We start from the raw sequence: 14,379 nt of genomic DNA on the forward strand, positions 1-14,379 counted from the left end.
CTTTACCAAGAGTATGGCTGACAGGGCTGTGTCTACCTAAGCAACAAACCTTAAAAACTTCGCATTTGTTCCAATTACGGAGTACTTGGTCAAGACTTCATGGGCTCCTAGCTAATTTCCAGTGCACCAGCTCGCGGATCAGAAAGGCCAGTCCCAACGGAGTCATCATTACGTTGGCCGATGGACATAACATACCGTCTTTCAAGGCTTTTGTTCGTTCTCTTTTCTCTTGTTCGACTGGAGTCCAGTCCCGAAATACTTGGATAGAGGACGCGGTCCGTTCATTCATGGCCGTCTCTACTTTAAGGTTCGAACAAGGCTCTATTGAAGGCCCAGCTCTCTAACCTAGGTGGGATTGTGTTGGACCTGTCTCAGAAGTAGCATCGCTACCAAATTACGCCCACTGGTGCCTTTCCGACCAATGCACTGCTCTGTTCCTTCACAATTAGAGCGCGATCCATTCCTTTGCCTGCTGACTTTTACCCGTGCTAGTGGCTGATACGTTCCCGATGCAGCCTCCTGTGCAACCACAGGATAATTACAGTAAATTTTCGAATCCAGGCTGGGGCAAAGAAGCCTGTCCTGACATGTTTTGGGCTGCAGACGGCCGATATTACGGTTTGGACTATCAAAAAAGCCCCGCTAGGCCGTCGTCTTGCTGTTCGAAGCAGCTGCACCTGAGGCGAGTCCAGAACATTCGGCTTTAATCTCCGGGATCCTCGATAAACTTTACAATTGAATGAATCCTTGACAGGATCCTGCTCTATTACCTGAGCTGTTATGCGGATTACAATCATCACTCTGCATATTAGCCCTTCTTCGGATCATTCTTACCGGGCAGCCGGTTCTGGCAGATGTAGCCTTCCGAGAGTATCCGGTTCTATAGCTCAATTCAAGCTGTAGCAGCTTTCTTCAGTGGTCGAGCTGATCTGCGGTTGAGCATTACCAGAGGAAATTTACCGTGACGGACGCACAGTTACTACTACCGCGCGTGTTCTAGGCAGGAGCATCGTTGGTTTCTTCGAGTGCGTCGGGTCCGAGGGTAAACCGGTTCTTCCCGGTCCGCTTGTGATTTGCCCGGTTCAACTGAAGAGCTAAATTACATAGCGACCTCAGCACAATCGGGTGTCCTTGCGTCCATGCTACTGATCTCTAGAAACAATTCAAAGGAATCAGGTCACTATTGCTCATTCTTGGATGTCGCGCATCTGGAGCCAAGGCATGTAGACAAACCCCTTTTTTACAGCTCTGTCCTGGCCGTGTCCCTACTCCTGGCATTTCCTGGCAAACCTCTTTGATCCGAATCGTTCTTCTCATATCTGACGATGCTGCGGCTAATACCCTGTCAAGGTAATTCGGCATTTGTACCGGAAACCCAAGTTGGTGCTGTTATTCCTTATTCCTCATAGCTGTCTTCGTTGGTCGGGTTGCTATCAAATCTGGCTTGTTTGTGTGACTCGACGGGATCAGGATCAATTGCTGCCTGGAAATGTTAGTCTGGGTCTTTTTTTTACGCTCACAGAGAAGACTGTCTTTCGAGGTCAACGCGAGCACCAACTCTAAGTGCCGGCCCATAATTGGAAATCCTGCAGGAGACGCCAGGTTTGGCCGGGGAATTCACCCTATCACGCCCATCCACTCAATCCGATCGGACGCTCGAGCGGTAGAGTATAGCCTTGGAGTCTCAGCAGCAACGAACAGGGCCATAGGACCGACGCTGATCGACGCCTTCGAGACATTTGCTCGAGGGAATACGAACCAGAAAAAAGCCGAGAAGGTATGATGCCTGCTGGCCCTCAGCCATGGGATCTGCTTCTTCGACCGAGTCGAACCGGATAGGACGGTCGTTATACTTGATTGAGTAAGGCTGGCGTAGGTGACGTTGATGAGAGTGGCGTGCAAGGCGCCCATTTGGCGAGAAGGATATGCTGAATCCCGTGGGGAATCGGCTCTTCCAGTGAATGGTCAGCGCCAGCTCAGTTGTCTCTCGTGGGTGACACAGATGGGAGCTCGCAATGGTGCTCAGGAGGAGAGCATGACAACAGTTGACGGAATCACTCGCAGGGCGATACACAAGACCATTGTTGACAGAGCTATCCAACACCGTGTCCATGCAATGTAACCAATGTCGAACGGAGTCAGCACACCATCCACATACCTTCCGAGCCATAGCCATTGGTGCAATTGCGAAGGTAGATTCTATACATCTCCATCATGCTGATTAGGCACGACGCCACGCCCTGAAAAAAAGGCATTGGCTTATCTGAGTGGCAGACGGCTTAGGCGGAGGTCATCATGCACTGATAATGATACTTGTTCGTCTGGTCATGCTTACACTCCTGGGCGTGAAGATCCACCAATTCAGACGTGGCATAACCCCGATCTTGCCACTGAGGAGCGCCTTATCCTGCGGCATCTACCAGAGAGCTGTGATTACAAGGGATTCTTGCAGAGACTTAGCGGGTTGGCGTGCTTGAAGCAGATGGGGGAGGGGCAGCGCTAATCTCAGAAGCTCCTGAGTATTATTGATCCTCCTTTGCCATCCGACCTAACCCGCAGGCCATTTCTCAGCCTGACTGAAGCTTGTATACGGCAAGCATATCCTTGACACACTGACTTCAATAGTCTGTTCGCCGCAGCCTGTCAGCGCCCATCCGCCACCTCTTCTGACTGTCTGGGCCTATAAACATTCTCCCGGCCCTTCTGACCGATTACTGGGCTAGAATCGCCCCTCCCCCTCCCCCTTTCTGGCCCCGTCCACGGGTCCTTTTCGGAGTTCTTCATGGGCGTAGTGGAAGAACAGTTGGCAATGATGTAAAATAACTTATCGGACAAAGTCCCATAAGCAACTGCTGCGCAGTGGACCGGGGGTGAGGCCGAGGAGGAGGGAAATGAATGTATCTACGAAGACTAACAGTCCTGCCGGAGAGGCATTTGCGGAGGTTGATAGAAGGGATAGAGATATCTTGGGCGCCCCCCCCCCCGCACCCCCCTCCAAAAAAAAAGGCCCCCCCCCCCCCCCCCCCCCCCTCCCTTTCACTGCTTGCGACTGTCTACTACTACGTCCACATGATTATAAGGGCCACGTCGAACCAGATTTTCTATCATTGGGAAATGCCTACAAGCCCACGCTAACCCTGAATGCAACGTGATTTCGTCTCAGAACCCAGTCAAAAAGAGCACTTTTCTTAATGCAGAGCAAAACCTCGCCTCCTTCGAACCATCCAAGGAAGAAAGAGGAAGAAAACTCAACCAAGCTAAGCGGGGGGGAAGAGGGCCATCAAGCAAGGAAGCCAGCCAAATGACCAGTCACAAGGAAGAGATTATCAAAACCAAACCCCATGACATGAAACCATGCAAAGATATCAAGAAAGCGGAGAAGAAGAGGAGGATTGGGACGAAGAATGACTGAAAAAAGAGACAACTGCTTGCTTTTTTTCTTCTTTCCCTTGCTTTTTGTAAAGACCTCGACCAAATGTGCGCACAACAACACATATGAATATATGTACGCAAGAAAGCTTAGCAGAGAAAAATCGACACTTTGGAATCCTTTTTCAGTATTCATCATTATCGATCGGATCATACAATACAAAGAAAAAGAAGTAGTAGTTGAGGGATCCTTGAAGTCATCATGAAGGAACCCCGCTTCTTGACGGAAAGCGGCCAAGGTGTCGTGAACCGGAAATAAGATGGGAATGGGTTTGAAAGGGGGATGGTGCGAGAGTTTGGAGGATGAAACAACGAGGTAGAAGGAATCTAAGTAGCCCGCTTGGCGAACTCGACGCGCAAAATAAGGTGGCGGTAACCGACTGTGTAGAAGAGTAGAAGGGTTAGTTTTTGTTGTTTTTGGGGGGGGGAGAAGAAAAAGCTTACAGCCATCCATTTTCTCGCAGGCACGGGCAGCATCGCTGCGGTCCGCGAAGCTGATGAAGGCGAAACCCTTGGCTCTCTGGGTCTCCCGGTCTCTGGCCAAGAAGACTCTGGTAACACGACCGAAGCGTTCGAACAGATCCCGCAACTCGCCTTCCTCTGCCAACTCGCTGACCTATTGCAGTTGTTAGTTTTGGGGGTTTGGAAATGAGGTGCGAACAGCTCCCCCCTTTCCTGGTTCTTCTCTTCCGCGGGAGGTGAGAACTCCCTTAGGGGATTGCGTGAGTAGGTGTGTATGTGTATGCATCCCATCGTCAACACACTGAGACACTATACCATACACCACCACACACAATTTTCCCCACCCAGCCCCGCAGAAAGAGAGAGGCAGAGGGGAAGAGTAGTAGAGCCAAAACCAAGAAACACACTTACGTTCGTAACTCTCAAAGTCGCCAGGTCGTCCTTCTCGAACTTGCCAGCCATGCGCTCGCCGCCGCCGGCCGCACCCTTTCGTAGATGAGGAGGCACGTAGCTGCCGGAGGTAGCGCCCAGGCCGCCGGCGGCGGCGGCCCCCTCGTCGGCGCCGCCCTCGACGCCACCGGCACCGCCGGCGGGCTCGTCGACGGGGGCCATGGTGTCCTTGAAGGGACAGCGCGCGGTGAAGTGCTCGCCGCTGCAGATACGGCACTTGACCTTCTTGTCCTTGAGCTGGTCCTTCATGCTGCCCTTCTCCGGGTTCTTCTCCTCTTCCTGGGCCTGGATCTTCCAGTTGATGCTGGGGCGGAAGGCGATGTTCTCACCGACCGAGGTGGTGTCGAAGGACGGACCGGGGGCGTGGCCCTTCTCCAGGCCGAACTTGGCCCAGCTGCGGCGCTCGGCGACCTGGGGGTTGACGTGTTCCCGCACCACGGTGGTCTTGATGCGGCGGGTGACCTTCACTTTCTTGCCTTCGTCGTTGAAGCGGTACGAGACCACGGTCTTGGTGCCATCTTTGTTCGTCGTGATCTGCTGTGCGGGGAGGGCGGAGGGGTCGTCAAACTCCTCGTCGTCGGCCCAGTCGGCGCGGCTGGAGAGAAAAAAAATATGGTCAGATAAATGGGTTTTATCGAAAGAAGATTTTCGATTTGCGGTCGACGAAAATGAGGCTGGGGGCTTCGAAGTTGCTTACTTTCCTAGCTTAGACATTGTGGGTGGTATGTGTGATGAAGAAGGAGGGGGTGTGTATGCCACTTGGGTTGCTAGTTTTGCTGGATTTCACAATGAAAGGCGAATGAATCCGTTGTGGATTTGTTCGCGGCGCGGCAATTTGCTCGTGGCGCAGCCTGCCGTGGCTGGTGCTTCTCTATAGTCACGTGAGAGATGTCGCTTGGAGAGGGGAAGCATACGAACCATCGTATGAGTTAATCAACACAAGATACTCCTTTTCTAGAACAATTGAACCTTAGTTTGACTGCTCCTACTGTGAGTTATCTCTTAGCTTGATTTAGTCGCGATTGGCTACAATTTCAGATAGACATGTCCTGGTGAAGCAACTACAGCCAGCCTCGACGATATACTAGAGTAATGTTGCAGACGTGTCAAAAGCTGACGAGCTTTGAAGGGAAAAGTACGTGGTGGGTGATATATGAAAACTCCAAAAAATTGACGACCTCGTCTTACCAGGAGAGATATTGAATCGTCGACACATCTGCCGTGGTTGTGGTATATAGGGACATGCCCACTGCGAACTCCCTGAACAGCCCTCCACCATCGACGCATCTCTATACAGATGTTCTGGGGTTGCCTCCATCGCCAGATTGAGATACTTCGCATTTAGCACTGTCTGAATAATGGGCTATGCTGGCTCTGTTCCAGCTACAATGACAAATTGCATGCTCGTCGTAGAGTCAAAGGCACCGGGAGAAACCATCGAATATCGATCACTATATCAAGTCATTCTGCACGGCCTGGAAGAGGCATACCGGGCAAGTAGTCGTCGTTGATGTTCTACCATTCGCAAGCTTCAATCTGATCTGGAGCATACTCAGTGTAGCTGACCCAGGATTTAGTGGTTACGACGATGGTTTGCTTCGCCCAGCAATCCGAGTTGGAAAGCGGCAATCGGTGTCTACACATCATGTGTCAGGAACGGCATTGCTAGACAATGATAACAACATTAGGTAAATTCAGTCTCGGAGCAGGAACTTTCATGACGACTTCATTCGTATTCGACATCCCGGCTCATCTGCACGGGAGTTATTAGAATCAACAATAATATCTATGTACAAAATACCAGCTAGCATGACGGAAGCCGTCTGGTTCCACTTGGGAACCACCATAGACAAGCTGATTCCTCTTAACAGACATGAACAAAAATGACGATAACCTATTCCCAAGAAAACCCATTCCCAAATTGTTGTATATGAAAAGACAGTAAGAAAGTTGCACGCATTTACCGACCAAACTTTTTCAGCTCGATAGGTCTGACGATAGCGTGCACGACGAACGAAAACAAGATGGCCAGTTCGAAACCGATATCACCGCCATGCGAGCGCTTGGCGATGGGTCCAACGAACCAGGTCTCACTCATACCGGTGACCATGCCGACGACGCCGAAGGCGAAAGAGATGCAAGCCGCGAAGCCGTAGGGAAGCTTCTCGGGCTTGTCGTAGTGCTCAGGGCGGTATCCACCGAAGCCACGACGAACGATGAAGTGGTCGGCGATAGCAATACCGGAGTAGATGGCCAGCCAATAGGCGATGAAGTCCATCAGGTTCTCAAGAACTTCCTCGAAGTGGGAGTATCCAGGGATAGCAACGGCCACGGAGACGCATGAGGCCAGGAACACCCAGATGAACCGAGGGACTTTCTGAGTCTGGTGACTCAGGACCTGAAGAGTGAGAGAGACGGAGTAAATGTTGGGACAGTTGTTGGCGATGATGGAGAGGGCGAGGATGACCAGACAGAACTTGCCGAATCCGCCGAGAGGTTCCACGATAGCCCAGATGATGCCTCCGTTTCCGGATTGCGCATAACCAGTTGCGTACTTGTTGTTTCCATCGTTGACCATGGCAGCAGTAGCGACAGCAATGCCCAAGAATTGAGTGAAGAGGAGAGGAGGGATCAAGCCACCAAAAGCAGCCAGGAAAACCTTGCGGCGGCTGCGGTCCGAAGGCTGATAAACGGTATAATCAGCGGCATAACTGGTCCATCCGGTAGCGAAACCATAGACAGTTGCACCGTATGACAGGACAGAGCCAATCTCAGCAGCGCCAGTTCCCATGGGAATGTTCCAGAAATCTCCAGAGTGAGCAAACATGCCGAAGACAATCATGAAAACGATAAAGGTAGGAATCCAACTGTAGAACTCATACAAGTGAACGACCTTGTATCCGGCGAAAGTGACGAAGAGGGTGCAGACGGCGATGATCAAAATGCCCGCAAACCCAGGGACGTCACTGTTGACTGCATTGAGCAATTGGGCGCCGACGATGGAGTTGGCCGCAGACCAACCCAGGCAGGACAAGACATTCAGAAGAGCGACTGCGCGGAAAATGGTCAGCACGCCGTGTTTGAAGATCAGAGACGAGGGGTTCTTACTGAATCTTGTCGGCCAGTACCCGAACCAGAATCTGGATAGGACCATCTGACGGAGACCGAAAGCAGGGCCGAAGCAAGAGAACCAGCAGACAGTCAGGACACCGATCAGGTTGAAGAAGAGGCAGACGAGGATGGAGTCGACAAAGCCAAGTCCGAAGCTCTCAGGTCCCAGAATACCGATAGCAAACGAACTAACCACCATGTTGGCTGCCAGCCACTGCGAGGGGTCAGTTTGGGAGGCGGTCTTGTGAGCACCGGCGGAGAGCCAGCAAGACAAAAGCATAATGCAGTAAACTAGGTACACACCATGCTGCTGATGTTGAAGTACGAGGTATCCGTCCGTTCGTTCTCGGGGACACGCTCGACACCTCGTTGTTCAATGTTGAACTTCCCAGCCAGCCGCTGAAGCTTTGCGTAGACCGAGTTGCCGTACATAAAGCTTTCCCCAGGGACAGCGCCATCGCTGCTGTCATCCATAGGCGCCTTGGCCACCTGGGGAGCCTTTTCAAGGTCCCGTTCCGAGTCGATACCACCGAACATGATGTTAATGCGTATATCTCAACGGCGTGTAGGATTGTTTGGTTGAATGGGTTGAGTACTAAAGACTCGAAGTTGCTGGGGATTGGTATATACAAGAGCTTGGAAAGCTCGAGTATTGAGTATAAACTCAAGGGGGGAGGGGGAGGGACGAGGAAAGACGAAACGACGACCACATCTTTCTTTCTTTCTTCTTTCTTTCTCTGTTGGAGGGGTGGGATTAGAGCGTCTAATAAGTGATTTTCTGCGGAGGCATGGCGAATAATTTCTTACCCACCACACACACACACAGTTACGCCCACACCAGTCCGAGACGAGCGAAGGCCCACCGGATCCAGATCGATGTAATGATCGCTTCCGAGTCGGAATACCGCCGCGACCGCGTAACTCAAAACAGAAACGGGAGAAAAAAGATTAGGGGAAAAAAAAAAAAAAAAAGAAAGACCTGCCCGTGGATTCAGGTTCAGTGTCGCGTGTTGCAAGTGAGAGCCCGTGGTATGGAAAACGGTGCACCGGTTTCGAGAAGAGGTGGAAATGCCCAGTGTAGTAGTGCCCCACCAAACCAAATGGGTCTTGGTTGAGCCCTAGTGCGCACAAGCTTATGCCTTGTCCCAATCATGCCGTGTAATTCTCAGCCACAAACTCTTTCATTGGATGGAAGGTCGACTTAAGCACCACATGGATTACAGAATTCAACAGCCCTCGTGGCGGGATTGGCCCGCAAAACTCTGCTACACAGTGGGGTCTGTGGCAAGGAGTTCCACCCCTTGATAAGACCTCGTCTGGTGATAGGCAATAAGGCACACTATCTGGCCTTTAACCCTGAGTGATTTGATAATGATAACAGTCCGTTATGTATTGGTGTTAGTTGCTTGTTCGTACATACAGGTCAGGTACCGTCAGGTCCAGATGAGAGGAGGCCAAACCAGGGCTTCATTGAAGCCGGTCCTTCCTCTCGCTGCCAAATTGCCCTCCAGTCCTTATCTGTTGCCCTCTATCCATATCAGCCTTGCCTCTCTCTGTCTTTATCTTCTCCTACATCAGACATGGTGAGCATCTGCTTCATGCTGATATCATGCTTCTCAGTTTTCGGCCATCGCCGATGTGTCTTGACTACTCTCCGGGGTGGTCATTCTTGCCACTCACTCACGCACTTATCCTCAGTGACTTGACTAATGGACCTCTGCAATACAAAAATACGCTGGTCCAACGCATGGCTTGTGCTAGTAAGACTAGACATGTCCGTCGTCAGACTATGCCCGCGGCTCCATGCGTTTGCGACAGGGATCTGGAGTAGTGGGCAAACCCCCTCATTGAGGGTGTCCAGCATTCTCTAGTCCTTCCGTTCCAGTGCATGGCCCTCACGGCACCATCCTATCTCTTCCCCAGACTCTGCGATTACCCCACGTCTTCGGGAACCTACGCGCTTGCGGCCTCTCTATGTGACAGGTCGCGGGGATCGCCGTCATCCATCGTTATCAGATAGCGAAGCTTCAGACAAGCAATAGCACCAAGAGATGCGTGCGACTTGGCGCATTCCCCCCCCCGGTTCTTCGACGCTGCTTTATTGGAACGTGGCGGTTCAATCTGCAGCTGACCACGCTTATGAGTGATTGGTCCCCTGCAGCATGAGATAAGAACTTAGGAACTTAGTAGGTAGTAGTGCTGCGACCTCACCCGTCCAGGCAGTGATATTGCCCGGGGTCAGCCATTGCCTGATACCAGTGTTTAGCGCAAGGGTTATTAGATTGCTGCCAGCTCAGCTCCAAGGACACGACTAAATAACTGCATTGTCCTTTCTAGACATGACCTGCCTGGTTCACCCTCCTGCGATTAATTTATCCCAGAGTTGGCGATTTTTGCACCAAAGCAGATGAGCAAGACAAAGGAGGTTTTGAATGCACCTCGACCGCGATCTCCTATAGGAATGTCGACATAGTCAGCTCGGAAGGGACAGATCTTGGAGTTGGTTGGATATCGCAACATGGCAATTTCCGTCCCCTGCTCAGCGGCATCTAGCGTCTGGAGGTCTGTCCCCTATGAGTATAGCATTCCGAACCAATTTATCAATCCGTACGATAGCGTTACACCTCCTCCTCCTCCTCCACCTCCTCTTCTCTGGTAGCTTTGGTGTCTCTATCGTGCTCTGTACACAGTAAGTCTTTAAACCGTCATCAACCATGCGATTCAGGTACCGCACTGTACCCGTACCGTCGAGCATTAACATGTGGATCTCTACGAATTTCGCAACTCCACCAGTTTCCAGTGCAAGAAAAACAACCCCACTCCGCTGCCTCCGGCCTCCCGTAATCTTCCTAGCTTTTTTGCCTCCAATCGCCCAGACCAGCGTAATGATGACTCGAGAGTCGAAACTGTCGGCTTCTGTCACCTTCCGGCCCTTTGAGACGCCTGGCAATTTCGATGCTCCCCTTCGCCTCTTTTAATCTAAGTATGGGGAACCCTCTCAGGGCCACCGTCATGAGTCGCGTCGATCATCCTCTCCGCTCAGGATGTGCAAGCTGTGCATAAGACATCAGTCGAGGATGTTACCCAAATTGAATAGCTCACCACCCGTGCTTGCATTTGGTGTTTATCACTGCTTCTACGTACACCAGAACGCGAATTTTTAGATATTTTCCGATGAACCCAAGCCACTTCCTTCCTTTCGCGACAATTGTATACGACCGGTGTTAGGAAGAAAACGCCTTGCGGGAATTATCCATTGTATCCAGCAAAGCCAAGCCCACCCAAGGCAACCGAAACTTCGGTAGCGGCGCCTCGTTTTACTATTGGTGCGAGCTTGCTTGCTGTCGGAGCTGCCATTCTAAAAAGAGCAAGCATGAAGGGAGCACAAAAGGCATCAGGGCCCGGACATGCCGTACTGTATTAAGAGCTACTGATGCAATCCACAATTGAACCAGGCACCAGGATAAACTGCAGGTCGTTGTCGTGTTCTTGGTGCCGCGCGACATTGGGATTTCTCGACTCACGCTTCAGAGGACAATTTGCGGAGTGCATGGAGGCGTTGGTTGGCCTTGCCATGATCGAGTTCTTGATATGGATTCTTCCCCCAGCCATTCCATGATGCCCACTTCTACGAACAGAAGAGGAAGAAAAAACATCTGGACCCGCCTTAAGGTCCATCTAAACCTCCTCCAAGTCCCCGTTTTAGCCTTGGAGATAAATTTTCTTTCTTGCTTCTTTTCCCGAGAGAAAACTCTCATCAGGCTTGGCGGGCGCGCGTGACAGCACAGCGCGCGCGCGGGTCTGAACAGTTTGACCACTGCACCACAATCCTGTGCCCTCTTCGGCTCGGGTTCCCGAGCAAACTTGAAGACCCGAGGTTCTCATTCGTGTGCATAGCATCTGGTCCGTCCTATCACTTCCATTCAATTGAGTCATGGTTCCCCTCCCTCAGCTGAAATGAACCTCTCATCATGGAGGATGTGAGAGCTTTTTTCTCTTCCACTGGAGGATTTCCTCTCTTTCCGCTCCGTTAGTCAGCGGGTACTTTGCCGAGCCGATGAACGAACAGAACTAGACCCGAACCGCTGGCACTGGATCTAAATTCTTCTTCTGAGCTCAGTCATTCTGTACCTTAGATTCGGGGTAGCTGTGATTGGGCTGACTAGGCGGTTGGTGGAAGATTTTTGACATGCTATACCAACTACTGTATCGCACATAGTACAGTACCATCAATACCCTCAACAATACGGAATACGGGTGCACGCGAGGTGGCCTATCGGCAGATGCAGGGATTGTTGCGTGGTCGTGTAGCATTCATTACCTAGTCTGATTTGGGGTTTCCCTTTCATTGAAATTGCACGAGGGACGAGGCTTTTCCATCGACGCGGTGGGTAATCCGCATGGAGAGACTTCCGTGGACCGTGACAGCAAGGAGACATCCCGGTTAGTGTCGGCTGTAAGCCCTCTAACTGGCGAACTGCAGCCGCGTCGCTGTCTCCTTCGATGTAGGGCAATAAGATGGCGTCAACGGCGTGGGTTAGAGTCAAATAGCTTCATGGTATCCCTGTAGCGCCAGCTCATCAATGCGAGATATTATTTCAGAATCACTAATGGATATTTGTAATGACTGTATCCGCCGCGCATATTGACAGATCTGGGGGCCGATGTCCGATCCCGTGCATCTGAAATATAACTGCGTACTATACCTTGATTATATAGATAGATTGACCTTCTGCTTGACCCTTAATACCTGAACCCTCCACAATATCTACTTTGTACAAACTCAAATCACACTCTAACATTCGGCTGTGTCAACTACGCACTATCCATGTAACAACAACCCATCCATCGAGTATGTTCCTGTAAACCCAACACCTAGCAATATTAAAATCTCAAACCCGGGATCTCATTTTCCCCTGCACCCCCGATATCGTTCCTGGAATCATACCACATCCAGGCTAGTCTCCTCCCAGAAAGCTAAATCCGAAGAGCCATTCCTCAATGAGTACACTGTCTCCGACTCCTCCGAGCAAACTCTAAAGCTTAACACCGACATTGACTTTTTGCCTGGCCGAAGGAATGTATCCGAGGCGTGTGCCGCTTCCGCGAGCTTGGCACGGTTTCGTGTTAACGCGTGAAAGTACGTCCTCTCATCCTTGTCAGTCGCCCCCCTTTTTCGTGTGCAACAAATTCTCGTTTTCATCCATGTAGATGATTTGAAATATCGGGGCATGTACAGTACATGGTCACCGGAGATCGGGGCGATACCCCCCGTCCTTTTCCCGTTCCCGGTCTGACTGCCTAACTAATCGATGTCTTTTTGCTTGTCACGTTCGTGGGATCGCATCGGCGTTATTCTTCCTAGAAGAGTGTCTGGTCCGTGTGGGCTTGCTTCGGTAGGGTCTGTACTTGGTCAATTGGTTTTCTGCTTTCGATACTCGTGTCCGCGGATTCATGCGCTGGGCATCGACCGGCTGCTTGAGTGGCTGTCGAGCGGCTATGAGCCAGGGTGGCTCTGGGTGTTGTAGCCGTACAGTACCTCGTGAACAAACCCTGGAGAGAACGTACCATCAATGCCATTGCAAGCCTGCCTTAGATGGTGACCGCGTGAGTAACGAGGATACTACGTGTCAACGCTCGATTTGAAGGCAAGACATATCATATTGGGTTCGACCTGGTCCCAAGGATGAGGTAGACTGCCAAAGAGCCCGTCCCAAGCCTTCATGGCAAGAACTCCCTGTTGCCAGGATCTCTCAGCACCCCAGTGTAAGGCGTGGCCCACGCCGCCGTGACTTCCTGCACACTTCTTAGCATAAACCTCTCCGATGGTATGTGACATGGATCGACTAGCCCGAGGCGGTGCCAGTAACTACCGCATACACGGCCCAGGAAGGCCGATCTCCTGCCACGGGCCGTCGCGAGCACTAAGGTAACCGACCGTACTGTGTCATGGCCCCGGGGACACCGCAACAGCGAGGATGCGGATGCCTACCCGCAGTTCCAGTTCCATTCGAACCCTGAAAAGAGAGTAGTGAGCGATCGCTAGGCCCCAAAACCTGATGCGGTCCAGCCTATTTACTCCTCGTCATGCTCTACCTCAGAGCCAGGCGCCTGTTTGTGTGTGTCAGCCATGAGGCTAGGGAGCATCGTGCGTGTATAGATACATGAAGACTACTCGTCGGGTACAGTGCATCGCAGAGAGCACTGCACTAGAGTGTTTCCTCAGCCTATCATATATCGCTCAGCTTGCAGGTCAGCCTAGGATAGGGCTGCATATTCCGCCAGGCTGCTGATCAGCGGCATTCTACATCTCTTCACCCCTGGCGCATTCCTGGGCAAACCGTGCCAAATCGGTGGAAAGCACATGTTCTGCAGGTTCGGGCTCGTTGTCTGTTCTGTCTCTGAAACCGCCAGTGCAGATGATTAGACGGTCCGCAGCGAGGGGAGCCGTCAAGCTGTGACTCTCGAAGTGACTCACGCCACCCACGCATGCCAGGGTCTGCAAACTATACAACGATATCGTTATTCGAACCGCAAGCGAGTCTCCGTGTGTGAAGAATCACTTTGGGCGCCGAATACAAGATCTTGAGCGTCAAGATCCTTCGAGAGATTTCATTCTTCCTGCCATCGCCATGGCGGCTTGCGTCGTTGTGAGCATCGGTGCCTACTGTACACATCAGTTAATGCCCGTCTACGCGTCGCACTGCCATTCTTTGACCGCAAAAGCGTACGTTTGGCGAGATTATTCTGTGGTTGTGAAGAGGTTAGTTGATGTACTGTACGCTTGAAGAAGGCAGCGGTCATGATCCTGTTATGGGCTGAGTTGATGGATCTGAAGTTCCGAGGGAGCCCGGCAGTGGTAGCTTAGGTGCTTGTATGGCTGCTTGGTGTGTTTGCCGACAGAAGCCAAATGTTGCTCATGGACAT

General features: G+C 51.5%; 3 protein-coding genes across 3 annotated transcripts; all 3 read right to left on the reverse strand.

Moving 5' to 3' along the window:
• Window positions 1-1,130: 1,130 nt before the first annotated feature.
• On the reverse strand, window positions 1,131-2,014 carry BO82DRAFT_357868 (uncharacterized protein; the record flags this gene model as incomplete). The annotated part of the gene is made up of 1 exon (XM_025636134.1): window positions 1,131-2,014. A coding segment is annotated over exon 1 (289 nt), but the record flags the coding sequence as incomplete, so codon positions are not given.
• Window positions 2,015-3,756: 1,742 nt separating this feature from the next.
• tif35 (translation initiation factor eIF3 core subunit g) lies at window positions 3,757-5,055 on the reverse strand (the record flags this gene model as incomplete). The annotated part of the gene is made up of 4 exons (XM_025639517.1): window positions 3,757-3,809; window positions 3,874-4,045; window positions 4,303-4,936; window positions 5,039-5,055. 4 exons carry the CDS (start codon window positions 5,053-5,055, stop codon window positions 3,757-3,759), a joined length of 876 nt encoding a protein of 291 aa, XP_025488114.1.
• Window positions 5,056-6,054: 999 nt separating this feature from the next.
• BO82DRAFT_357869 (cytosine permease) lies at window positions 6,055-8,398 on the reverse strand. Its single transcript, XM_025636135.1, has 3 exons — window positions 7,756-8,398; window positions 7,450-7,666; window positions 6,055-7,392 (listed from the first exon to the last, which is right to left on the reverse strand). The coding sequence occupies exons 1-3, from the start codon at window positions 7,987-7,989 to the stop codon at window positions 6,302-6,304; spliced, it is 1,542 nt and encodes a 513-aa protein (XP_025488115.1). The 5' UTR covers window positions 7,990-8,398; the 3' UTR covers window positions 6,055-6,301.
• Between the last annotated feature and the right edge of the window lie 5,981 nt (window positions 8,399-14,379).

Source organism: Aspergillus uvarum (assembly GCF_003184745.1).
Source record: "Aspergillus uvarum CBS 121591 unplaced genomic scaffold BO82scaffold_62, whole genome shotgun sequence".
NCBI classification, from domain to species: Eukaryota; Fungi; Ascomycota; class Eurotiomycetes; order Eurotiales; family Aspergillaceae; genus Aspergillus; species Aspergillus uvarum.

Excerpts from the sequence above, each read along its gene's own strand:
- BO82DRAFT_357869 (XM_025636135.1), bottom strand. The coding sequence starts at position 7,989 with ATGTTCGGTGGTATCGACTCGGAACGGGACCTTGAAAAGGCTCCCCAG. Across the intron at positions 7,667-7,755 it reads ACTTCAACATCAGCAGCATG|TGGCTGGCAGCCAACATGGT; the intron begins GTGTGTACCTAG and ends GACCCCTCGCAG. Across the intron at positions 7,393-7,449 it reads GTACTGGCCGACAAGATTCA|TCGCTCTTCTGAATGTCTTG; the intron begins GTAAGAACCCCT and ends TTTTCCGCGCAG.